Source organism: Parus major, chromosome 12 (genome assembly GCF_001522545.3).
Source record: "Parus major isolate Abel chromosome 12, Parus_major1.1, whole genome shotgun sequence".
Taxonomy (NCBI): domain Eukaryota; kingdom Metazoa; phylum Chordata; class Aves; order Passeriformes; family Paridae; genus Parus; species Parus major.
Genome location: NC_031781.1, coordinates 8,072,630 through 8,098,959, shown reverse-complemented (window position 1 = coordinate 8,098,959; position 26,330 = coordinate 8,072,630). Strand labels below are relative to the sequence as shown.

The 26,330-nt window shown below is 39.8% G+C and overlaps 1 protein-coding gene across 6 annotated transcripts in view; it reads left to right on the top strand.

Moving 5' to 3' along the window:
* The first annotated feature begins 367 nt into the window (after positions 1-367).
* Positions 368-26,330, top strand: part of ARHGEF3 (Rho guanine nucleotide exchange factor 3) — a 100,499-nt gene continuing 74,536 nt past the window's right edge. For 3 of the 6 annotated variants that reach the window (XR_002002234.1, XR_002002232.1, XM_015640652.2), the window contains exons 1-2: positions 368-954; positions 11,484-11,579. Coding sequence is in view for 4 of the 6 variants with exons in the window: in XM_015640652.2 (XP_015496138.2) it covers positions 383-954; positions 11,484-11,579 (668 nt within the window). In the remaining 2 variants the exon portion in view is untranslated. Of the gene's footprint in view, positions 955-1,757; positions 1,841-9,430; positions 9,515-11,483; positions 11,580-16,685; positions 16,777-26,330 lie in introns of those variants that run through there. The other 3 variants (XM_033517462.1, XM_015640653.2, XM_015640654.3) reach the window with 3 other exon arrangements.

Sequence of the window (26,330 nt, the reverse complement as noted above, 5' to 3'; positions counted from 1 at the left end):
AATGTGATGAGTTTATTATTGTTTTCCCATTGGCTCTTTTATGTTGGCAGTGCTACTACTGTGAGAGACCTACCCACCTACATTTCATTTGCATTTGTTTTAAAGTGATGTAATTGTTAGTATTTATTATTATTATACTGACTTTGGTCACAGAAAATAAGATGATCTTTGCCAGTCACAATACAAACATAGAGTAGAAAGAGTCCCTCATCTAAAGTGCTCATTGTCTACTTCTATCTTCACGTTCCTATATTTTTCTAGTAGGTCCAATAGGTCAATAGGACTTCTGAATGTTTTTCCATACTACTATTTTGTCCAAAACAGACAGGCCTGTTACCATCCGTACGTTATTTGGCGCTATTTTCCCCAAGTTTTTAACCCGATGGGACCTACTCCTGGCCGCTTGCTGTTCATCTCGTTTGAGACTTCTAGCATGGGGCGATGTCCTTTGCCTTTCCATGGTCGGTCTCCTCAGCTGTTCCCAACCCCACCTTGGCTTCCTTCACCTTCCCCGGGCGGGAGGCTCGGGACGGGGGGAGCCTGGAGCCCCAGCAGAGGCAGGGACAGGTCGGGGCTGCGGCAGCAGCCGCTGTGGGCCCGAGCGGCCGCCCCTCGCCGGGATGAGCCGTGTAGAAGGGACACGGAGCGGAAGGGAAGGACGGGACACACAACCGCGGAGCAGATTGGAGCCGGGAGCGGAGCCGGAGCGGGAAGGGCGGAGAGCCGGGCGGGGCCGGCGGAGAGGGGCGGGCGGCGGGGCGAGGCGAATACACACACAGAGACACATCCCCTCCCTCCGCCTGCCGTGACAGTCCCGCGGAGCCCCGGGACCGCGTCCCGCCCGCTGCCGCCGGCTCCCCGAGCCACCCTCCGCAGCCCTTTCTCGCTGCCGCCGGGCCGGGCCGGCAGCTCCAGCCGCATGCCCGGAGCGGAGCAGGAGCAGGACGGTGCAAGGTGAGTGCTGGCCCGCGGGGCTGGGCTCCGGCCGGGCTGAGCAGGTGGGCGCTGCCCAGCAGAGCTGGACGGGCTCCACTCTTCTGAGGCGGCAGTGGCGGAGGGCGCTCCGGGGGTCCCGCCGCGTCTTACGGGACGCGGCACGGAGCGGTAACGGCGGTGCCACGGCGGGTCGGGAGGAGACTCCTGCTACCTCCTGCTGGGTGGAACGGGGCTCGTCCTGCTCCAGCTCCTCGCCCCGCTCCGCGATGCCCCGTGCAGGGGAGGCCGCAGCTCCGCGCTGCCCAGCTCGGTGAGGGACGCGCGGGCTCCGCTCGTGCCCCGTGAGGGGCCCTTAGGGGGCGGCTCCGGGGCGTGCGGGCGCTCGACCCGCTCACTCTCGGATGTCTTTATTGGTTTTTGCTTTTGAAGAACTTTCACTGTTTGTTTGGTGGCACATCTTACTCGAGCGCCGGTTTCGAGGGAAGGGCCGCGGTGCCCGGAGCCGGCCGCTTGCTTGGAGCCCCGTGTGGCTGTCACGGACCGGCTGTGCCCCCGCTGCTGTTTGCCTTGGCTGGGCCCGGAGCCGGCTCTCGGCCCTTCCCTCCGCCGCACGGCCCCCGCCTCGGGGGAGGAGGTGGGAGAGGCTCGTGCCGCAAGGAAAGTGGAAAAAACCAAACAGGGAGCGTAACGAGTGACACTTGTGAAGCGAGGCTCCGCAGCACGCGGTGGGCTGTGATGGAAGGCAGCGCTGCTGCCCGGACTCGCAGCCCGCTCTCTGCGGTTCGCAGGTGAACGCGCGGTGCCCGCTGCGGGTCAGTGCGCTACTGCTCATCTCAGTATCTCACGGCCAGGAGCCGTGATTTACTACGGAACCGTTTACGTTCGTGCAAGAAATTCAACTCTGGTAATTTTTCTTTTTTCGTAATTTTATTTTTTTAATTTAGTTTTTATATAGTTCTTAAATCTTATAACTGTATAAACGTTCTTGTATACCTTTTCCATGTATGCCTACATTTATTAACGTAATTTCTAGTTAAATGTTATCCTTTAGTACGCTTTCACAGTTAAAGGGCAGAGGAAATTCCCACATCCTGAAACACTTGCCATAGAATTACTTTGGTTGCATGCTTAGTTCTGTAGTTTATATAGAGGTCTGCTGAGTGTAATAAGTTATGAGATAGATGTTGTAGCTGTACAGAATTTGAGTTCAGAATAGGAGAACCCATGGATTTTGGAAACAAATGGAGCTAAGTATTTACTGCAGAATAATAGTGCTTGCAGAATGTAGGTAATAGAGTGTGTGAAACAGAGGTGCCCTGGAGCAGATGAAATAAGGGAACGCACATAAAATAAGGGAACGCATGAGTATATCTCTGGCTTGTCATTTAGTGGATTCAGTCTTTCTATTTAAGTTTTTCATATGTATGATATGATACCTGTTCTCAGTAAATATTTGTTAGCCAGTTTCAGTAAATAAAATGTCATATTGTTTTGAACAGAGATCCTATTCACTTTCCGGTCGGAGCGGTGTGTATGGGTTAGCAGTGTGACAAGGCCTCGTGACCCATGAGGACACTGTAACACTCAGTATCATTCCCTGCACATTCTCGCAGACCTCTGCTCTGTTTTGAATAGCTTACTTCTTCTCAGGACTGTTTTTGTGTAGACAGTTGTTCTGGCGTGATTCCAAGTTGTGGGAGTCATATGTGCACATAATTTGGAGGTGTATTATGTGGAGTTGCTTCCAGCAAGTGGCCAGTAAGAGCACATGGCCTTAAACAAAACTGTTTTGTTTTGCTACTCATGAATTGAAGTGGGTGATACCTGCTTCTGCTCGGGGTTTTATGTGTAATACCTTCATATTGACTCAGGAGTTTTTGCTGTGTTAAAAACCTCCTGCGTGTTTATTTTTTCCTATCTTAAATCTTTTGCTTTAAGTGTTAAAGAAAAAATAACCTAACCTCTTAAATTTTGTTTATCCTGGAGTTTTATTTGTATGTTTGCAGTGGTTTAGATTTTTGAACAATCGCCTTTGATGAAAGGATTTTTCTGGGTGTTGGTTTGGTTTTTTGGTTTTGGGGTTTTTTTTGTGAGCATCTGCCTGCTGCTACAAATGCTGCAATGAATGCATTTGGAATCTTTTTGGAGTGCTTTGTGTAGGTCCTGTATTTTATTGAAGACAACTTATATTCAGTGTGAGTGAGAGCTGCGTTTAGAGAAATAATTTGTTGCCATTTTCTTCTTGTGAAACATGGAGAGAAACTGGCAAATGTTTGTGGAAGACTGTTTTGTTTAACTCACTAGCCTATTTAAGTGTCTTGGCTTTATTACCAAAGTGGTGCCTCTCAACTTGTGGGGATGTGCTGTGGATTCCAGTTATTCGGGTCATATGAAATCTGGAATTAACAAATGGCTGAGGTCTTGCATAAGTCTTTAGGACTATGTAAAATTACTGTAGTGTAGTAGCTAAAAAAATGGGAAAATAAAGGACTTGGTAAATATGCTCCATTAATATGTTATTAACACTCACCTCCTGCTTTGCTTTAGACTAAAACAGCTATAAAGTGCCTGCTGCGAAGGAAATGGTTCTTTAGCATGTGTCTGTGGTGGTCTCCAGGCCCTAGTGTGACACGGGATGTGCAAACACACGGATTCTTCTCCCCTCTAGTGCCAGCCGGGGTAGAAGGTGCAGGATGTGGTACCGAAGTGTGGGCAATGATTAACTTGCAGGTGCTCGGCACAGCCCGGGATCACCTGAAAGCGTTCCTGTGGAAAGGATCGGGCTGTTAATACCTAAACACAAGGGTGTGTGTACATTCATTTAGCTCCTAATCACGTGCTGATCAATAGCCTGAGGGGAGGCTGATGCTGTGGCTGGAGGAGGTCATTCGCAATAGCATGTGTCTTGCCCAGACCACTGCTGAGGGCAGTGCTTGAAGGCATGGCCACCAGTAAAATGTAGCAATTCCCTCCAAAATATTGTTAAACTGGACAAGAAGCAGAAGCTTTATGTTCTTGGCAATGAAAGGGGGTTTTGGCTTTTTGTGTTAAATAATTTTATGTGCAATCAGAAATGTAACTAGAATGGTGCCCCATACTGTTGTTCCTTAATTTGACTTAGCTTTGTATAGCCCTATTAAAATTCTTTACAGAAACAGCAAAAAGATATTTCTGGAAATAGTTTTCCTCTAGATAAAATCTAGATTAAAAAAAAAGCTAGAAAAGAAACCTTTCTGGTTTATTGTCACAACTTTTGAATAGAAACTTAGTGCTTGCTTTTAAGTACAGAAGTTTGAGGAGGATAGAGTTAAATAAATCTCAAATTGCAGGTTGTATGAGTCACTAAATTGGGAACATAAATACTCATATTCTTTGGAAAGGACCTCTCAACATTGTTTTCCTGTGTAGTGTCAACTGCAAAACACAGTACAATATGTTTAGCTTAAAAGTACTTGTATTTGCATTTGAAATCATAGTTTATGATAAAAGCCAGATAACCTTTTGCATGTTAAACTGACCAAAGGCTAGCATTAAGTCTCCAGTGGAAGCTGCGTTATTATACTGATGTGTTTTGTTTGCTTGCTTTGCTGAAAGGAAATAAAAACTTGGAGAGGGGTAAAGGGTAGAGAAATGGGCAGTGCTGGAGAAATCCTGCATGCTGATTGAAGGGATAGGTTGTTTTGTTTGCTGTCTGGTGCTGAAGCCAGAGACTTGAAATAGGAACATCTAGATCTTTTGGTCCAGAGAGAAACAGATTTGTCTCAGGATGACATATGCAATTTCAACATCAATGATAAAAAAATTCTTGCTATCTGTGTGTGTTGAATAGAGTGTAGTACTTAGTGTTCCCTGTATTCTGCTTAAACAGTATATTTGATTTTGTATGTCTTCTGCATTTTAAACCTTCTCTTTTAATGCTTTGTTGAAGTTTTTACAAGTGTTTCATAATGTTAAATTTTGTCCTAATCAAATGAGAGGTTTGTTACATGTTTTAATGTACAAGAGTACTGAAGCATTAATTTTTTTTTTCCTTTATTGATAAGGTAGTTAACTACCATGCCTAAAAGTGACAACAAACTCACCAACATTCCGTATTGTGCTCTGCAGTGCTCAAGTTTGTCTTGAAACCCCTGGCAGCTCCTGATAACTGCGGATTGGAGAGTGTGGATGAGTCCTTGCTCCTCTATTCATGGCAGTATTCTATAATATGCTGATGTGCAAGACAGACTAAACTGGCATTCTCAATACTTTCTTGTTCTTTCCTAAGCAATTACCTGTTTAGGAAAATCAGTGTTTATATTTTGGGAGTAGAACGTGTGCCTGTGCCTGCCTGTGGTGTCCCTGATGTTGCTGTCTTACCATATGAATGTATTTAAATGGTTCTGAAAGCTGTCTGAGATGTAACCCTGTCCTCTCTTTGATGCTGGGAAAGTTCTCCAGGAGCTTTCCCTGACCCTGACGTTAGATGGATTGCAATGTAATTGTTTGCTTTCTATTTCTTTTGGTGTTTTTTAGGGAAAAGAGCTAAGTCTCAGTTCACCAAAAGACTGGTTCTGTTGACAGTGTTGTCTCATACTGGGCTGTATTTCTCGAGCATGGAGCACTCTTTCATGTCAGTGCTCTGGTTTCAGCCTGGAATGAATTTTTATCTATTTATTTATTTAATAGTTGTGTTTTACCTTTTAGTGTACTTTATGCTGAGAATAAGTACAACATTCATGCTATCTCAAAACTAAGTATTGTCTTTTCTGTATGCTGGATGGACTGTGTCGCTGTCTATAGCAACTGTGTGTCTATGAGAGGGGAAGCCAAACTCAACACTTGCTGTGAAGCAGGATCATTGCATTACTTTCAAGCTGCTTCTCTGTCACCTTGAAGAGTTCTGACAGATTTACCAAAATATGCAGCATCTGTGGTTCTCTGAATTGTTGCTTCCAAATATCTTTGTATATATGCTTCTGTAAAGCATCTATATAAAATTTAACTGCACTTCTGAAGAGGACAGAGGACATATATTTTTAATAGGATGCCTTCAGAACAGGAATAAAAACTCTCAAAATTGTTATTTGAAAAGGTTCTTTAAAATGTTATTCTTTAGAGCAACAGGTGCATTTTCAAAGACTCCAAGAGGGTTAGTAATAATGTGCCACATGCTTTCATTGAGATCAAAACTTGAAATAAGCAATGGTGTGTGTGAAACCAAGTTTATGGTATGCTGCATGGATGACTTGGATTGAAGCAGTCATACAAAGTGGAATTCTTGTACTGGCTGTTACTTTGAAATATTTTTCAAATATTTTTCAAGAACTTCTTGAGTTTTCACCTAGTTTCACTGAAGTGTGCTGTAGTAGCATAAAAATGCTTTGCAAAGGCCATATCTTAGAGTCTTAGAAAAACAATTTGAAGAAAGGATTGTCTTTAGAATTTGTTGTTATGCAGTTAAATAGTGAAGTTTGGTTTAAAGTTTAAATGTTCCCTTTAACAAAATGTTTGCCTAAGGCGGCAGCTGGTTGGGAGCTGAGTGCTGTGGAGATGGGAGATAGCTGTGTTTGCTGACTTTGGGTGTGGGTTTGGCCTTTCAGAATGCAGTGCAAGGCTAAATATGTTCAATCACTAGAAGTAGCAGATTTCAGGCAGTAAGTGAGGAAATGGGAATGATTTCTTGAGAGATGTTTCTACTAACTATTAGTTACTGCTAACTTGTAATTGGCTCTTCAGGCTTTGTGAGCATAAAGACATTTGGTTCAGAGAACGATGGTGAGTAACATCTTTTTCCTTGTAGTAGATGCACATTATCACCCATTACATAGTGATGCTACTGCCTTCTATTTCATTAAAAAGGATAATAGTTTCTGCATTGAGGGTTCTTAGAGTTCAGAAAAGATTTTTTTTTGTCGCAGTTTTCCTATCAGCTAAGTATAACAAGATACTATTTCAACAATGCAAAGCATTTTAGTGAGGGTGAGGAACTGTGGGAACATGTTTCATCAGAAGATATTAATTATTTTTGTTTTAACTGTAGTGATCAGCTGTTGAATGATATGTTATTTTTTAACTACGGCTACTGCGAATATCTTGTCTAGAGATACAAATAGGGTGTGGAGGGAAAGGCAAAAAATATTTTTAGCCTGGGGATCAAAGTGTATCTACACTTAACACAAGGGGAGGAGAAAAAAAAGGCAGAGGAGAAAATGTGCTTTGTGTAGGGAATCAGTTTTAATAAGATTGGTTAATACTTACCCTATTCTTCCAGATACAAGTCAGGTTTGAGCCTGTGGGGTGTTGTGACTTCAATACTTCTCTTGAACTGTGTAATATTTTTCTGTTCAAGCAATCCTGCAGTGCTGTGCAGGTGTTCAGGGGCTTGAGTGCTGTGCTGTACTAGAGCCTTTCCCCCTGCTTTTTGTCCACGTAAGGGCAATTGCAGAACTCCCAAAATTAAATATAAATTAATAAAATATGCTTAAATATAGCACACTTGTCAGTATTTGAGCTAGTGGCTTACCACTGCTAGGTTTTTCTCTGCCATTATATGGTGAAAGAATCTACGCTAAGGCAGATGGACTGATAAGGTTTCAGATAAACAGAGTTAATATTTTTAATGGAAACATAGAAGAGATAACATAAGAGAATTTTAGGATTTGTTTCCCTCTGAGGACTCTAGCATTAAGCAACCTATACTTGGTCACAGAAGACTAAGAATTCTGAATTTCACATGTCTCATCAAAACCACTGAGGATTTTTCTTCAGGTTTCCTCAGTAAGACAGAGAGAGTAGTGATAAACTCAGTTGCTATAAATAAACTCTCTGGCATTGTTTTCCTGTGTTTTTGTTCTGCAGCTGTGTTTTGCCCACTTCCTGCTATTACAGCACAGCACGATCTCCAGGACAGCACCTAATTCAAGAGCATGTCCCTTATCTGGAACAGGCAAGGTTCAATGTGCAGAGGCTGAGGAACAGAATGCCTCTGAGCAGTCTCTTAAAATAATATTCATTGACTTGTCTTAGCATCTGGCTTCAAGTTATTAAGAGGGAAGATGATAGATTTATTTTCCTCCTCCAAGTTTCATCATGAACCTTGACTATGCCATAAAGTTCAAGTCCAAACAAGAGTTGCAGGGTGATACAGAAAGAGGCACCTGTGAACAGCATTATTTTTTTTTTCTTCTAAACATTGTTCTTGTTCAATTGCTTCTTGAGTTGCATTTCATTTTCTAAGATGTTGTTACTGGAGGCTGATTTCTGAGGATAGTAGTAGTATTCAGATTGTGTGCATATATACATTTTTTTAAACATACAAAAAATTTTCCTTTGCTAGTTTTAGCTTTCATTTTGTGTGGCTCACTTTGAATATGAACAATATTTTTTAGAGTATAAGCCCTACAATTTTCTTTCCACAAAAAAAATTCAGTTTTATTTTAGACCTACTGAAGTAGTATGTGTTCACTGGAAATATGTACATAAAATATTCCTAATGATTGAAAAAATATATTCCTCTTGTATATATTTACATATTTTTATTTTTTTTTACTAAAAAAATATTTGTCCTTAAGAAAGGGTCTTTAGGCAACTTTGTGGCACATGAGTAAGGAGAGAATCTACAGGCAGAGTGTTTTTCTCTGTAATGAGTTTCAAGTAAGAGAAGTAGTGGTAATACTTGGTATCCCTGGCTTTGTAAAGTGTTGACAGATACCAATTTTCTGTTTGCCATTTGGAAATGAAAAACACTTTTGATATTTTGACAAGGCCATAAAACTTGTCAGTATTGTGAGGATCAGCTGTTTAATTACCTGTTGCTCCTGGTAGAGAGTTAACAAGGACCTGTGTAGACCTGTTGAGAGGAATAGTGTGACAAAAGTGTGTCCCTAAAGCTTGTGTGATTCACTGCTGTCCAACCTCCAAAGTGTGGCTGGGGAGAGCTGCTGGATAGCAATCCTGACAGTGCCCCCCATCCCCACAGACAGTAACCATGCAGTGGGATTTGTAAGAAGCTGATGTGGACAGCTGATACAAGCTGATACAGACAAAAGTCACTCAAGGTGCACAGTGTACTGCTGTTGTTCTCAGATGTTAGGCTGGAAATGTGAGGGAGGTGAGGAGTTTGACAAAATGCATTCCTCTCTGTGTTACTTTAGATGGTTTTCTTTTGCAGAGCATCTCAGAACATAAATTAGGTTAAATATTTAATTTATTTTCTGTTAGATCTATGTCAACTTTTATCATCAATTGCTCATAGAAAAGGAATAACACAGTAACTTTTATCACTTCTGGCCTCTGCTTTTGCTCTAGTTTTATTGTGGAAATCTCAGTGTAGAGATATATGTATGGAGTGTTGGCTTGGATATTTCCAAGGGTGAGGAGAGTGCTGAAAACAGCTTTTTTTTTTTTCTTTTTTTTTTTTAGTCATACATTGAACTGTTGGTACTACTACCAACTCACAAGAAAACAGAGGAAGTTGTACCTTTTTTGCTGGAATGGCAACCTTGTGGTTTTGTAATCTGAATCTTGGACCTTCCAACTTTGAGAGTTAATGGACTTCTTCTAACCCTGCCCTGGACCTTTGATTTTACTCTTACAGGTGACTGTAAGAGGAGGTAAAACTCTTGTTGCCATAACTTGTGTGATCACTGAAGAATCTGAGCTTTCCCCAGGTTAAGAAATTGCTTCCTCAAAAAGGGGAACTCTGCAGAAGATGTTAAATAGGGACTCTTGAAATATTGCTTTAACATGTATTTAAGAAAACCTCTTTTCTTCCTGTGCTATTATAGACTAGAGAGGCAAGTAATAATTTAGTTTTCAACACATTTTGCTGCTGAGCTGGTTTTAGGATTAAAAGTTATTTTTTGTGTGGATTTGTTTAGTGGGATTTTCATGTTGATGATTTGGTTTGAGTGGGGTTTGTTTGGTTGTTTTTTGGTTTTTTCCTTTTTTGTGGCATTTTTGTTTGGTTTTTCTTACTTTTCATTTCTTCCAAAATGATCCATTTGAGAATCAGGAGTAAATTTGAGGTCAGGCACAGATCCAAAAAGAGTTAGATGGCTGAGTCTCTGTTCCTGCCCTCACAGAGGTAAGGCTTTTGTCGTTTTCCCATTCAGAACAGGTTTTTTGGATCCTTTGAACAAGATTTCAGGAAACAAATCTGCCCAGAAATATCCCTCTCTATTATGAGGGATGTTTAAAAAATGCAAGATTAAGGACTTGTTCTTTCAAATCTATTCTGTTTGCTCTGAAGGGTCAGTGCCACAGGCTCTGTTCACAGCAAGGGGCAGGCAAAAACAAGACATTAATGCCAGTAAGGACCAAAGTTTGGTTGCTGGTCCTGGGACTTCTGTCTGATAAACAGGGCTTTGCCAGGGCTGTTTATTCACTCTTGCATGGGCAGACTTTTGAAACCAAGATAGGCATTCTCTTCAGAGCGTTTAGTTTGTGTAGATTGGCCTTATCTATCTGCCAGTGATGGGATGTGTGCCCTGTATTCAGCTTTTCATGCTGTCCCTGAAATCTGTCAAGTCAGATTTTTATCCAGGTTTCACACAGGTTAAACCAGCTCTTTAATGGTTCTTTGTATCTACTTGAAAAAAAGTAAGGGATTATTGTCTTGACAAGCACGGGCTATTTTCTGGTTATACACTAGTAGATAATAATTAATATACAGTTGAGCCTGATTTTTGTTAATCAGTTAGGTCTTGTGCTGATCATAATACAAACCAGGTGTCAAATCAAGTCAAATAAGATAACTGATAGCTAAAAAATATCCTCTCCTCCCCCCCTTTTCACCCCCCCTTCACCCCTTAAAAGAAAGTGGGAGTGGGTAGGGAAGCTGTAGGACTCAGAAGTTTCAGGTTAACACATTGCGGATTCTGTTACTAAGAAATGATTACTGTTTCATGGTGGAATTAACTTGCATTATGTAGAGTCTTCATTTGTTCTTGCATTGCACTTCATTTACTGGAAACTTATTTGACCATATAGACCTTTCATAAGTGGTGTAACTTGGGAATTGCTATTGCAATTGAAATATGTCTGTGCTGCTTTAGAGAGGGCCTTCAGCCGTGAAGGAATCGTTATTTTCTCCAAATCTGCAAAGTATGATCTTAAGTTATTAAAACATGTCAAAAGGCTTCTGTAAATCTTTACATGTTAGAAATTAAAATTTTCTCCCCCATGTTTTATGTGTGTGGATCATTCCACAGCAGTGCTGGCTGTGACTGCTGCTCTGAATTAACCGAACTGCCATGATGCACAGCCCTGGATACAGGCTTGCTGACATCAACTCTCTTGGCATTTGTTCAGAAAAGTAAACAGAAGACAATCAGTGTTGGGTTTGGCATAACTAGCAAGTCCATAAAACTGCCAAATCCTTCTCAGTGTATTCATCCAATTAATCACATTGATGTTGGACATTTACTTAAATGAGTAAAACATACTGTATTTGGTTTTTAAAAGTTTTTAGTTAAAAGTTAAAGTTTCCATTTTCTACTTAATTAGTAACCACAATCTTTACTTAAATAGCATTTTTCTTGTTTTTTGATGTTGTTCTTTTGTAGAAAAAAAATGAATTCTGAAAGCTCAGCCCTTACCATGAGTAGCCCTGCTGTAATAAACCAGTGTGCCAAAGAAGGAAAAGAACAAGAAAAAATTTGGTAAGCTTTACTTCTAATTTTTTAAGAGGCTAGTAGACAGCAATAATGGGAGATGTAATTTGAAAATTAAGTAAAATAATTATTTGTTATAACTGATGCATCAAATCTGTGCTATTTAATGACAGAGAAGGAAAAAGGGAAATTTTTTATTTTGGTTTTGAGTTTTTAGCAGATGACATGGTACAGGGTGTCATGGGGGATGGGCCATGGAAAAACTCCTGTTCACTTCAGCAGTGCAGCAGTTGTGCTCAGGGAATCTTTCACATATGGCAAATGTTTTAATCTCCCAATATTGCTGTGGTGCTTGGCCATGCTGGTACCAGGACCTTCAGTACTGAGATTCCTGCCCTGGGAGACATTACAAAGTCAAAAGCTTCCACTCTGTAGAAACTTTTGAAAACGGTAGAAATAAAAAAAATAAATTTACTCTGTGCTGGAGGAAAAAAGCAGTTTCAATATTAAATGATAGATGTGGACAAATGCTTACACTTCATAACAATTTTTTGGTGAAAATTGCCATAGATCATGCAATTCTTAGCACCTGGTTTGTGCTTCCATGAAGGGGATGGGGTGTTGAAAAGGGTTTGAGATTATTCCACCTGGGTTAATGAGAGCCTTTTATTGAGAGTCTGCTGGTTTTTACTTGCTGCTGTTTGCTAGGGGTTTTTTACATTATTTATTTATCATGTGGCAAACAGCCAGTAAATTCATGGCAGGAAGCGTGATACCCATATGGACAAAAACCTACCTTACGTCATTTTTGTAGTCTGAGAAATACTCTTGAAAAACTAAAAAATTAAAGGAATATTAGCAAATGAATGTTCTGTTTCATGTTGCATGCTTGTCAGGAAAGCAAAATCTGGTTTTTTTTGCTTTGATTTTTATGTAATATTAAATTAACAGCATCATAGTACCTGAAAGTAGTTTCTTTTAAACATTTCTTCTGGAGCATTCTCAACAAAATCTTTGGATGAAAGGGCAGGATGAGGAAGAACTGTGGGCTTCCCTCCTGACTCACAAATCTACGGAGGGGTGAGAAATTGACACAAGCACTTTTTTTTGTTTGGTATTCTTTGCTGTTTTTTGTATCCTGCTTGTGGTATTGATGTGGAGACTGTCCTGTTTAATGTCTTTATCAATGATCTGCATGAGGGGATGGAGAGCATCCTCAGTAAATTTGCACCCCAAATGACACCCCAAGCTGGGTGGGAGTGTTGATCTGCTGGAGGGTAGAAGGGCTCTGCAGAGAGGGCTGGATAGGGTGGATCAATGGGCCAAGATCAGTGATGTGAGGTTCAACAAGGTAAAGGTGGATCCTGCCTTTGGGTCACAACCCCCTGCATCTCCAGACTGGGGCAGAGTGGCTGGAAAGCTGCCTGGCAGGAAAAGATCTGGGGGTGCTGTTTGACAGCAGCTGACCATAAGCCCAGGTGGCCAAGAAGGCCAGTGGCATCCTGGCTGTATCAGCAATGTGTGGCCAGCAGGACCAGGGCAGTGATTGTCCCCCTACACTGGGCACTGTTGGGGCCACAGCTCAAATCCTGGGTTCAGATTTGGGCCCCTCAGTACACAAAAGACATTGAGGTGCTGGAGTGTGCCCAGAGAAGGGCACTGGAGCTGGGGAAGGGGCTGGAGCACAAGTCTGTTGAGGAGCAGCTGAAGCAATTGACGTTGTTTAACCTGGAGAAAAGGATGCTCCTCCAGGAGGACTTTATCAGTAGCACTGTGTTGCATGTCTGTTAGGTTTCTATTTTTTATTCTTGGATTCTGTGACTACTGCAAGTGATGAACATATTTTTTCTCAGCCTAATAAAGTGTAATGGTGCACTGCCTTACTGCATTGTTCATTTATTGCTGTTTTTTCATTGTCTGATTCTTGGAACTTATTTACATTCTGATGGTTCTGGGTTTATTTTCATGAAAATGTGACTATTGGTAAGGACTGATGTTAGTCATAGGAAGATTAGAAATGTCTATTGTTAAAAGTATACAATGACAGGGTAATATATTCAATTAAGTCAAAAGCATCCACAGAGAAAAGCCCTGAGCAAGAGCTTATCTAGCATTTAAACATCACTTACATTGCATGTAAAAGGCTTTGATGTTGCATAAGGCCCCCTAGAAATGGAGGGGAGAGTAAATAATTGACTGAGCCCCAGTTACCTTGTACAGCCATTTACCAAGTCTGCCATTCTGGTTCATCAGTGTTTTGCATCTGCATAATTTGGTGCACCTACTAGATGAAAAAAATAATTAAAATCTCAAACTTGAAAAGCTTCACTTGGTTCTGTTGCTTTTTTCCCTCCCAGCATACATAAACAAGATTACAGCAGCAGAAGAGTGCTGGTAGTAGCAGAAGTGTGACTGCTGTGAATGTCTGATAACTGCAGGGTATCCTGGCAGAGTTCACGTGTGAACCAAATTAAGCTGCTCTTGATAAGCAGGAAGGTGAAGGAACTTGGTGGATGATCCTAACATCAACAATATTGTCTGAGCTGGTGTGGAATCAAGGCTTGAGAGCCTTGAAACTGTAGAAGCTCCTGATTTGGCAAATTCTCACTTTCTTAATATTGAAAATTGCAAGAAAGGAACAAAAGATAAGGGAGCAAGCCGAGCTGTGTCAATTTATCCACACTTTCTGTGAAAGTAGCTGGCTGGCACATTGTTTTTCAAAACAAATGTGCAGTAGAATTGGAAATTTTCCAGGTGTTGTTATTGTGTGTGGATTTTATAACATGCTTCTTCCAGGCTGGATGAAATCTTGCTAGTCACTCCTTTGTGTTATTTAGGATTAAGTCAGGAAGTATTTAATCCTATTAAAACTAATAATTGAAATTTGGGTTCTGCATGTCTCATGACAGTTTTTGGTGTCCTGGCTTTCTATTTCTGTCTCCAAATACTCTGCCATGTTCCTTATGAAGTATGCAGAGTACTGCTATTTCTATGACAAAGTTTTCATCACTTTTAGACCAAATTTCTCTGCAAATTGTCCATGTTATGAATAAATAAATCATAAATCTTAAAACTGACCAAACAAGCCCTGTTATATGTGAACTCCAGTGTATTCTGACTCTGTACTTAAGACTTGGCTTAACCTGAGTTTGAGGAAAAAAACTTTTAAAAATATTTTTGTTTTTGTTTAATGCAGTTAACAGATTGTTTCAGCTTTCCTTTCTAATCTAAGACTGGTGACTTTGTGGGGAAGGGAAGCTATTGAAACTCCTGTCCATGGAGTGAGAAGGAAGACATGCTTAGATACTGAATTTAGATATTGCAAAAACTATTTTGAAACCCAGCTCCATCATTGCATATATTGAAAGAGAACAGCTTACTGTGAACATGTCTGGAAAGTCTTTGGTATAGAAGAAGTAATTATTCTAGAGTATTGTACAACCTGTATTTGAGGTGCATTTTTATTTTTTAAATAAGTTAGTCTTCTTAAGAATGAAATAGAAATAACAGGGTCAACTGAGATTAAAACAATACTTGAACTGACATCCCCATATCTGTGTAAAAGCAAGATAAGAAAACGATGGTGAGCATCTTCACTTAATAAGGAACAATGTGGACACCACATAGATCATCACCTTAATGCCTGTGGTTTTAATCACACAGCCCTTCTTTCTCAGTGAGGATCAGAACAGAGTAGCTAAAATGCTGCATTCTCTACATCAGGGACAGACAAGTGCACAAGCTGACTCGTAGCTTGTGTGGGAAGTAAGGTTTCGTGACAATAAATCATCATGCCTCTGTTGCAGCTTTTGCCAGCTGCTAGTTGATGAAGGAAGAATTATGTGTCTGGAATTACAGTAAGAAGAGAAACAAGTTTCACAACTTTCCCTCTTTCTCCTATATCCTTGTTTAATCAGTAGAAATGAGTCATCCTGAAGAACTGAATTAAACTGGCTCTAGTCAAGTGCAGTTTAACTGCAGATGTTTGATTACAAAAGGTGCATGTTTGGGGAATACAAGGTTACAGTGTTTGCAAAAAGGAAGCCCCATAAATTACAGATAAACATTTCAGATAGCTGGATAAAAATAATCTTATCTTCAAGAGGCCTTGAATTAGTTGCTTTCTAGTAATGTCTTATTATTCAGAGAGAAAATGCTTTTCTTGAAAAGCTAAAGGATATCCAGAATAGTTAGAATAATGTAATAATTATGACCAACTACTTTTAATAAAACAGATAAACATTTACTGTATGTATATAAAATCACTTCTATCTCTCCTAACTTTCATAGTTTATTTAAAGTACTTCTCTGCCCAAAAAAGGAGTACTAGAATTGAAAATATTTACAAGGGAATCACTTGCATTGGGACCTGCAGCCTGAGACCAGTCCCTTAAAGGAAGTGGATGCAGATCCAGGAGAGTGACGTAGGACATGGAGAAGGTGACTCATGAGGTTCCTTAGCACACCCACAAACAGTGAGAGATGAGAATGTGCTGAAATGGTTAAAGGAAGCGCACTCACCAACTGCTGACTTTGCCTCATGCACACATTAAATGGGCTTTGTAGCTCAAGAAAATATGCCCCAGAGGCAAGTACAAGTTTAAACATATGTTCAGTCATCATGTCTTACAAAACTAAGTATGGATTGCATTTCCTCATTCTGGATGGGATCAAAAACTCTTGATTCTGCCTTGAGAAAGGAGAGCCCTGGGGCTGCCCCCTGCCCAAGCCCACGAGGTGGCAGCCTTGGTTCAGATGAGCGGCTGTGCCCACTCCCTCTCTGGTTGTTCTCCTTCCCTCTTCACACCCCGCCCTTGGCTTTTTTTCTGGGATTAGCTAAAGGCATAGCAGCAGAGGTGAATTACTAATTGCTTGTTTAGAAATCGCTTTACTAAGCTAAGGCTGCTGCTTGGTGGCTTTTTTTGCGGGGGGTTAATTTTTTTCCTTTTTTTTTTTTTTTGGTGCAAGATCACTCACTAGATTCCTGGATAAAGCTGTAATCTGCATTTTATACATGGGATTACATTGTCTCTAGGTCATACTGCAAATAACTTTTTGTTGCTAGAGTGTCTCTTAAAACATTTGCTGCATAGTTAGTTATGACTCTATTGGGCTCTACCTGCTTTTTCAGTGTTACATGTTTCTTTATTATAGCTGTTAGCTGAGGGAGAGAGTTACAACAAACATTTCTGAAATATCTGATTGGTTCCAGTTGAATGTCAAGGAATCTTCATCCAAGTAAAAGGTAATGACATCTTTAGGCTGCCCTCAATGGTATTTTGTTAATGAACGTGTTAGTGCACAGGCCAATGACATGGCTTTTGTACTCTGACAAATAGATTGAGTGTTCAAAGGGAGTGTATAGAGGGACTGAAATACATTTCTTTAATAAGAGAGCTGGGGAATGGTTTAAAACTGTAACCTTTCCTTACTTTGATGTAGGAAAGGAATGTCAAAAATCTCAGTCCATCTGTTTTTTAAAAGTATCTTCTTGTATTCTTCCATATAGGTTATCCTGGTGAAATCTAAAATATAAGTTTAATAAGAAAATGTCACTTTGGACTGTGTAATTCTCTTGGCTGGAACAGGAATCACTGATACTGAAAAGCTGAATCTGTATAGCTTTAAATAAGGAACAAGACTTTCACATTTTGGGATGTTAAATTTTTTAAACTTACTTTCATTCCCCCCCTGGAATTAGAGAAGTACATGCTATCAGGGTGATAAATAACACTGGTGATTAGGCTTGTATCACCAATGTTAATAACTAATACACTGTGCAAGGAGGCCTCACCATCCCTAACTCAGGGTCATTTGTAATTATGTAATTTTATGAAATTATGATTATAGAGGATGAAAATGTCTCCTTCAGTGCTGTCTTGCAAATATCAAGTAAATGAGTTTGCATAGTCTAGAACAAGGATGAAATGTGTCGTCTGTCTTAGTTTTGTTCATGCTATAGAGCCTCATTTTCTCTTTCAGATATGCAGCATCTTGACGTATTTTCCTTCTCTATTATTGTCTGAAGAAAAGCACACCAAAATTGCAGAAATAGTAAAAATTTATTGTTGAAAAATATGAAACATGTTAACAAACCAAATAAAGGAAAACACTGCCTTCTTTCCTTGATAGTTGACATGGCTTAACTGCTAATTAATGACAAGATAGTGTCACTGAAAGTTGGGAAAAAAACTCTCTAGCTTGAGTATGTAATTTCAGTATTAGGAAGAGGCATCTCTTTTATTTTAGATGCTATATTTGAGGGGGATATTTCTGCCTAGCCCACCAGCTAAGGTGCTAGTTTAAATCTATGTAGCTTATACATATTCATTACATTTCCCAAGACTCATACATACATGCTAAACATTCACACAAATTCTTTTGCATATTCAAATCACTTCTTGGAACTTATTCACATTAGAGTAGGCATCTTTAGAGGTGGTCTTTTGGGGAACATTCCATTCCTTAAATCATCTTGTTTTGGTCACAGGCCTCCAAAAAAAAGTTTCTTTTCTTTGAGTGCACCCCAGCATGGTCTGGCCAAGATGCAGCTTCTTATCAGCCTTGCTCAGGCCCACGGTCTTTAAGGCTGCAGTAATCACTTGTACACATTTATACAGGACTAAGGACTGTCCTGCTTTAGTTAGAGCTAAAGGAATTCACAAGATTTAAATGCTATTTGTTACAATTACAGCTTTTCCCAGCAACAGTAGTAATTGTAATTGAAGGGCTAGAGAAACAAGCCATGCACACTACGGTTGCTTACCAGACATGGACCGATGCCCGTACCCATGCAGCCATTGCCCTCCTCCAGCTCCCTCTTATACTGGGCATGACCTCCTGGCTTATGGAATATCCCTGTGGCCAGCTCTGTCCCACTGCCCTGACCATCTCCATGGTCCGTTCCTCACTGTAGCAGAGCAGGGGACAGTGAGTGTGAGTTTCTGCTTATCACTTTGAAGCATCTTGTTTCTCTGTGTGGGTGCATGTGTCTGTATGAAGTGTGGCTTTTTTTAAATGTAAAAAAACCCCAAAACCTGGTGCTCTACCACTGGTAACCATCTGTTTCCTATATGCTTACCCTATTCCTCTTTCTAAAGATTCTTGTCCTTGGTCATGATTCTTTTTCACTAAGACTCCAGAATCTGTTCTTATAAACAGTCTGTTATTATTTTATATTCTTGTTCAGCATGTATTACAGTTGAGTTTCTAGTTAATGCTCTAATACTGATACGAAGACACTTTCCTTCCCTCCCTCCCACCCCTCAAAAAAAGAGTTCTTAGATATGCTTAGTTAATTCTCTGGCTGTAGAGGGAGCTGGTGATAAGGTTTTTAATGAACACAAACAGTATTTATTTGGGAGTATTTATACGTTGCAATATTTGGAAACAGAAGATTAGAAATAGAAGGCTGATTTGTAATTTGAGCTTTCCTTCCTGGCGGGGGGAATGCTGGGGGGGTATGTGAACTGGTTAAATTAACTTCATTTTCCTGTGGGCCCTAAAAATTTCAATAGGTGAGTGTTGTAAGAGGCAATGATTTGAATATGTATCTTTCAAGCTGAATACATTTGGTCATCTGCAAATCTCTGGGACACAAATAACTTTTCTGTATTAGGTTGTTATTCCATTGGAATTTCCAGGAGAGAAATTGTGCTCAATTTTTAAAAAAACTGATGTCTCTTTGCAATTTCATGAGATAGATTCACATCTGACACTTTATAATCTGTTATTTATTACTACACAGAGCTAGGTCTGGCAGGTTGTACCTGGGCATGCTTAGGCATGTTTCCCTCCCTCTCAGATCTGCTGTTCTCTAACTCAGTGCAGGGAGAGAGTCATGCTAAGTCAACTACAAATCAGTAAGGCACTTGTATCAAAGTGCGGACAGGAAAAGTCATTATATACTTTCATTGTATCTACCCTGGTATATAGCACCTTCTCTGTCCCATCCATCAGATTTCATAAGTTTGGAGGGGTTTTTTTCTTCCCCAGGATATCCTCCTTTATCTAAACTAGCAACTGACCCAAAGAGCTCTTTTGTCTTCTTCCCCTGTGTGTGTTGACATGGGAAACTGCATAACCAAACAGAAATTTGTGGGAAATATCCACCAATCAATCTCCATACAAATGAAGAAGAAAAAAAGGGAGAAAAACCCAGGATTTAGAGGGTTAAATTAGTTTATCATTAAACATTTAAATTTTTATTATAATCTGCTGGTTTATTATTCCTGAAATAACAAAATGGTAATAAACTTCTCCATCTATTGCCCTCCACTCTGCTAGAATTTGATCTTTCCATTGCTGAAGGTCCGTGCTGTGCCCCGTGGACAGCGCTCCTCACCACCCAGACCTGCCCACGCCGGGTTGTTTCCTTCATTAAATACCTCATGTTTTAATTCCATTTAAGTTGTAGCCAAACTTCTCCCACTTAGTGGTGTTTGTCTTTTGTTCTGAAGGACTTGATATTACTTGGTTTCGTGGTAGTTTTTTAGTATCTGTATCAAAGTATTGAAAAGGTAAATTCTTTAACACCAGAACCAATTCTTCATTTCCTCTCTGAAGGTTATATGTGTCTGGTTTTGCTTATAGTTGTGTGTGTGCTGTACAGGTACAATTGGACTTTTCTGACCAGCAGTGTCCTTCAGGGCTGTAGGTGTGCTTTGTAGAGCTTCCTCTTGTCAGGTTGAGCAGGTTTCTTTTGCAGCTCCTAAATAGCCTGTTTGCAAGAAGACAACTGTGAAATGTCCCCTGACTCTGTACACTTAATTTGGAAAAATTGTATATGCTAATTCTGTAGTCATAAACAGAGTAGTGATTTCTTACGTTCCACTACTAATGTTTAATTTCATGTAACTGAAGCAGCTGTCCCTGTCTCTCTGAGGATAGATGAGGATCGTTTGTAGCCTGGTGAAGCAACAAGCTGTGTTTCCCCTGAGGAAATGCTGACCCATTTTCTCGGCCTAACACAGCAGTTTAGAAATTGCTCAGGTAAACAACACTGTGGTGCTGCAGAGCAAGATTTGGAATCAGTATGGATGCCGGCTGTCTTGCTTTGTTACAGACTTAACCAAGAGGAAATTTTAACAAAGCACGTGAATTTCTTTTGTTTACAGTGCTAACTTGTGTAGGAAAACAAGCTCAGTTATTCAATTGCCTGTATTTATTTGAAAGTCAAATATCTAAAATTTCAGGTTCTTTACACAGTACTTCCTACATGTTTTGAGATTTCTGTAATAACAAAAAGGTTTTTTGTGTGAAGCTGTTGTAAAAATGTAGTTACACCCACTTTTTATTATGTGTTAATTGTCTATTAGGCTTTGTAATTGGTGTGCAAAGATTGACACTCCTGATACCAGAGCATGCTTACAATAAATGTCTGCTATGGTAATTTAATGCCTTAATAGCCTTTTAGCAATCAGTTACATCTCAAATGCACTATAGGGCATTTTTTTTTTTTAATGGAGGCTTTTGCTCACAGTAGAATTCCCTTGTAAGTGTACTGCAACTCTGTTTATATTCCACTAATGATCTGGTTTCCATTTAAATATAACTTAAAATTACCCTGATGCTTCTTTTCTGCATATTTTTTTGCAATACAATTTGGTTTAGCAATCATCTTAAAGCTCTTTGTTTACATATCAGAGACAATGTTGGTGTTTGCGAATAAGATTTAATATTTTTCACTTGCTAGTAATTTTAAGTATTTCTCTCTTGAGAAGAGCCACCCGATTTTAAGAACTTGGACAAAAAGTAATTTCATTTTTCCCCCAAGTAGGGTGGTTGATTCCTTATGACAATTTAAAGAACAGGATTTTTTCCCCCATTCCATAGATTTACTTGAAGAATAAAAGTTATGACACATTTTGAGTTTAAAGATCCAACCAAGTAGCCCCCCCAAACTTTTATCTTTCTCAGTAGGACATCAGAGGATATGGCAGCTCAGAGTTCTGCAACCATTTTCTTTGCTTTTCAAGGTACCTCAGCAAGTCAGACTTGCACAAAGGTGCATGTGTGTGGTTTGAAGAGTCTGGTTTCCTCAGGAAATGACATGCGATTGTGCTATTGGTCTTGTCAGCAGCTTATGAACTCTTTGCCTAGTTTCGAGTTTTAGAAGATGTAAAAAATACCGGAGCAAATGAACTCCAGTTTTACCATAAGTGTGTGTGGGTTGGGGTGAGAGATCCTGGTTAGTACCGGCACGGCGAGGGAGGCCCCCGAAGAGCGTGGCCATTCACATCCTTGGTGAAGAACAGCAGCACAAGTGTTGGCCTGAGCTGGCCACATCCCTGTCATGGCAGGGGTCACGGAGGTGGTGAGTGCTGAGGTGAGGGACACAATCTGGGGGCCGCTGCCCCTGGAAGGACCTTCCTGTGCTGCCCCAGACAGTGTGTCTGCAGCTGCGAGGTGGGGCTCTGCTCTCACCGTGTCTGCTCAGTGCTAAACCTCTGATCTCTAGCTCTGGCAGAGATCATGAGGTCACATCTCACCCCCTGCCACGAATAGGGTGCGAGTGTTGCTTCACCTCATTCTGGTGCCACCTCTGTCTTTTGGAAGTAAGAACACAGCCTTTATCTTCAGTCTTTACCCTGAACAAAGAGCCCATAGTAGAACATCAGAATTACAAACTTGTTCTTCATTACTGTGCCACTTCTCCTGAGTGATTGACTCATCAAATCGCTGCATATCTCTCTCTGTTTGAAGTTGTTAGGGCTGGGAGATCTGCCCGGAGGGCTCTTAGATAACATCCTCAGTGAATCGTGTAGCAGCCTGAAATCCTTGATGTGTGACCCCACTTCAGTTGGAGGTGGGGAAGAAAGAGTATCAGCTGAAGTGAGCTCTTTTCACATCAGTTGTTCATAGAGCACTGTTTTTGATACATTTGGAAATGATAAATGCTGTCTTGAAAGCACAGATAGTGTTTTATTAATTAAGAGATACAGTGTAAGCGATTAGAAAACGTCCAACAGCTTGGCTCCAGAAACAAACATATTTAAAAGGACCAGGATCACTCACCTAGGCTACCAACAGTAGTTCTGGTATCCATGACCATAAAGGAAACGTTAAATACTTTTGCATCACCATTGATCAAATCAACATCTGCTTGATCTCTTCCCTTGTGGTCTGACTCTTACTTCAGCTGCTGTAGTGACTGGGGATATTGTCCTTGCGTTCCAGTGCTTTCTGTATAGAGAATGAAAAAGGCTGTTCTTTCAGTTTTTATAATGAAATATTGCAGTGTGTGACTCTCATGTAGCTCATTGAAACCCAAATACATTAGCTATCAGCAAGATTAAGAATAACGATATATGTGCTCTGATTTTATGGCATGGCATTAAAAAATTCAGAGGAAACATAACAGTGGAGAGTGTCTGGAAAAAAACAAAAACGTAAGGGAAATAAAGAACAAAACTGTGTTCACATATGTGCAAGTGCCATTTCCTGCCTTGCTTCAAATGTTAATGCCTGGTTTTGCTGGGATTGTAATCAAGAAGGAAAAGGAGAAAAGCACAGGAGTGTAGAAATAAACTGTAGAAATTTCTGTAGAAAGAAACTTTTTTTTTTTGTATATACTTATATATGCATTTTGGAAAAAACTAGCTCCAGATATCTCCTACTGATAAATGCACTTTTAAAGGAATATTCTTTTACCTGGGACAAAACATACAAACAATTTAAGTTTAATTAAATTAATAATCAATAAATTTAATTTAATGCCATCACTGGTATAATGTTACTTTAAAATATAGGATTCTGTACTTGTAAGAAATTATTTTAACAAGGTTTCCTGTATGCTCTTGTAAAATGGGCTGAAATAAATGTAGTCTGTGTATTTATATTGAAGAGACTAGAAAACCTAACTTGTTGCTGGTAAAAGTAGATAGAAGTGAACATTTTCTGTCCTGAGTGGATATTTTGAATTGAGCTTCAATGGTACCACAGTTTCAACAGGTTTGACTCCATTGCATTCAGGGTTTCTATAGTAATTACTATGGCAACTGTGATGTAGAAAATGTTCCCACAGGAACCCAGCTGTGAATAATAACTAACTGAAAACATTTTGCTTTTGCATCTCAGGTTAAATATCCCTTCAGTGAAAGTATGGGGGGTTTGCTTACTTAATAGGAAGTCATTCTCTTGCATAAAAACCCACATATGTTGACAGGTGTGTCTTGTTTCAGAGTAGAAACACCTTTTTGCTGTATTGCTGAAGAACCATCCCAAAGACCAATGAAAAGTGTTAGAAACATTATGTATAAAATTTGACACCAGCTTCAGATGCTTTATGTTAACTTCTTAAGCCAAATTTGTAGTACAAAATCTGCTCAGGAACTCTAACTTAGTTTTATCTTGAAGAATTATGTAAATAATTTACATATGACTAATACTGTTAATAAGAACTGTCTTGGTAGCCTTCTGACCTCACTGTGCAACAAAGGTCAGTCAGGATCACACAAGTCACATGGAAGAAGTCAGTATTTGTTTACTTCAGTGTCTATTTATAAATTGGCTTCAAAAATTCTTCTGCTTTTTTCAGAAATAAATTTGTCAGTGTTAAATATCCTGAAACTGTTTGTTGTTAAATCTAGCCCTCCTTGTACTTGTAAACTGGCTTTTGTGCCTTGTTCATATTTGTTTCACTTTCATTCAGAACAAAGGGGAAACCAGTCTGATGTTTATGATATGAATAAACTTTGAAACTTGAAAGCATTTCAGGGCTTGATTTGGTAGCTTCACTGTCATAGAGTAACACAAAATACTTACGGTGGTCAGGGAATTTGTGGCCACAAAGAAAAATTCTAATGAGTTATATAAAAAAAAGGGAAACTAGTAAATATTTACAAGACTGATAATTATTTTTGAGATCTACAAAAGTATGTTAAAGCTGAATATGGATGAGGAGCACTTTGTTAAATATGAGGAGAAAACAGTTTTCTAAGCCCTGGGGGCTAATAGTTACTCTTAGTTATTTATGCAACTTAATAGGAATTACTGTGCAGATGGAAATGTGATGAAGTGGAGGTGAAATCACTATTTATTTGGGCCCCTGTGGTGTACAATCTGCTAGTAATGCAGGGGAAAGTCTTACAAGCAAAAATATCTTTGTAAATCTAAAAGCTACATATTTTGATCTTGATGACTTCTATCTATATATCACATGCTGATATCACATGCACTATGATGTTGCAGCTATGAGTCTCTTAAATATTTTGTTGCATTTATTGTACTTACTGGTCTTGGTAGTCTAATAGATCATAAGTGTTCTCTCCCAGGTTTTTTGGATACTTGTCTTTAAAGCATCACTCAAAGGAAAAAGATAAATATCATGATTTGTCATTTAAAAAAAAATTCGAAGTAAAATCTCTGGAAACGGAGAAAGATTGAAAAAGCTGAACCATTATCCTTCAGGCTTGATACAAAAATTGCAATTTTCCATGAAAGGTTTCAATATTGAAAATGTGATGAGGACAAGAGGAAATGACAGTACAAGAGGAAATTACCTCAAGCTGCATCAAGGCAGGTTCAGATTAGACATCAGGAAGAATTTCTTCACTGAAAGGGTGGTTGGGCATTGGAATGGGCTGCCCAGGGATGGGGTGGGGTCACCATCCCTGCAGGAGTTCAAGAATCACTGGTGTGATACTTAGTGCTATGGTTTGGTTGACCATGGTTGGTGATCAGTGAAAGATTGGACTTGATGATCTTGGAGATATTTTGCATCCATAATGATTGTATTATTCTATGAAGTTCTGACTTTTTCCCCACCTCTTAATATTCTGGTTTTTATTGTTATTGACCTCTATGTGACAAGTAGCTAAGTGGGATTTGCGATGACAGCCTCCAATCCTTTATGCATGTTGGAGGGCAGAACTAATGGAGACAGAAAATAGTGCTATGATTTGACTTTTCAAGAGAGGTAGTTACTGCATGCCGAAGATAAGTCATGGGCATGGCTGCATCCACTTGGAAAAGTTCAGTTTATTAGCTCTGGTGGTGACAGGCCTGTTACAATCTCAAGATAAGGCGTTCTGGTCTGTCTGCATAGAGATTGCAGGAGTGGTTCTTGTCACTCAGTGTAAAACCCTTCAAGCAAGAACAGTCTCGCTCACTGAAACATTATGCTGAAAGTTAGTCCTCTATAACTGATCACATTTAATAAAAGCAGATTTCTTTCCTTGTCTGACTGGCTTAGTGCCATATCCTTGAGAGTAAGGTGTGAAAGTGTCACAGCTCTCTTGAAAAGGTATGCAGGAGTGTTTTACTTTTAGCACAGAAAAAATTCAAAATTGACTAAAATGATCCTGTATGATATTTTAGTTAGAAACCTACAACTTTTGCCTTTTCAGGTGAAATGCAAGCTGTAATGCAAAAAAATATGAAGTTACAAATGAAGGATAAGGAACCAGCAGTACAAAAGTTTTAAAATCATATATAAGATTGACTTGACTCCAGATGTTGCTTGTTTTATGTGTTATCTGTTGCTTGTTTTATGCTGTTATCTACTTAGTTCAGTCCTTCTGATCTCTCTGAATGCCTGTTAGTGAATCAGCTCCACAGGAACTCAAATTTACCTTCAGAAAGAGCCAGATGAGATGAATCCAAACAGAAAGGGCTTTCAGAACACACCCATTTCCTTTATCAAGAATATGATGTGGTGGCACTAAAATGGATTTTGAGGCTGTTGGTAGGTTCTCTATGGTAGAGATGAAAATGCTCTTTGGCTGGATTTTGAACAGCTGAGAAATCCCCTATTTGATTTCTCTGTGTGAAAACCTGTTTTTTTCCTGTCTAACCAGC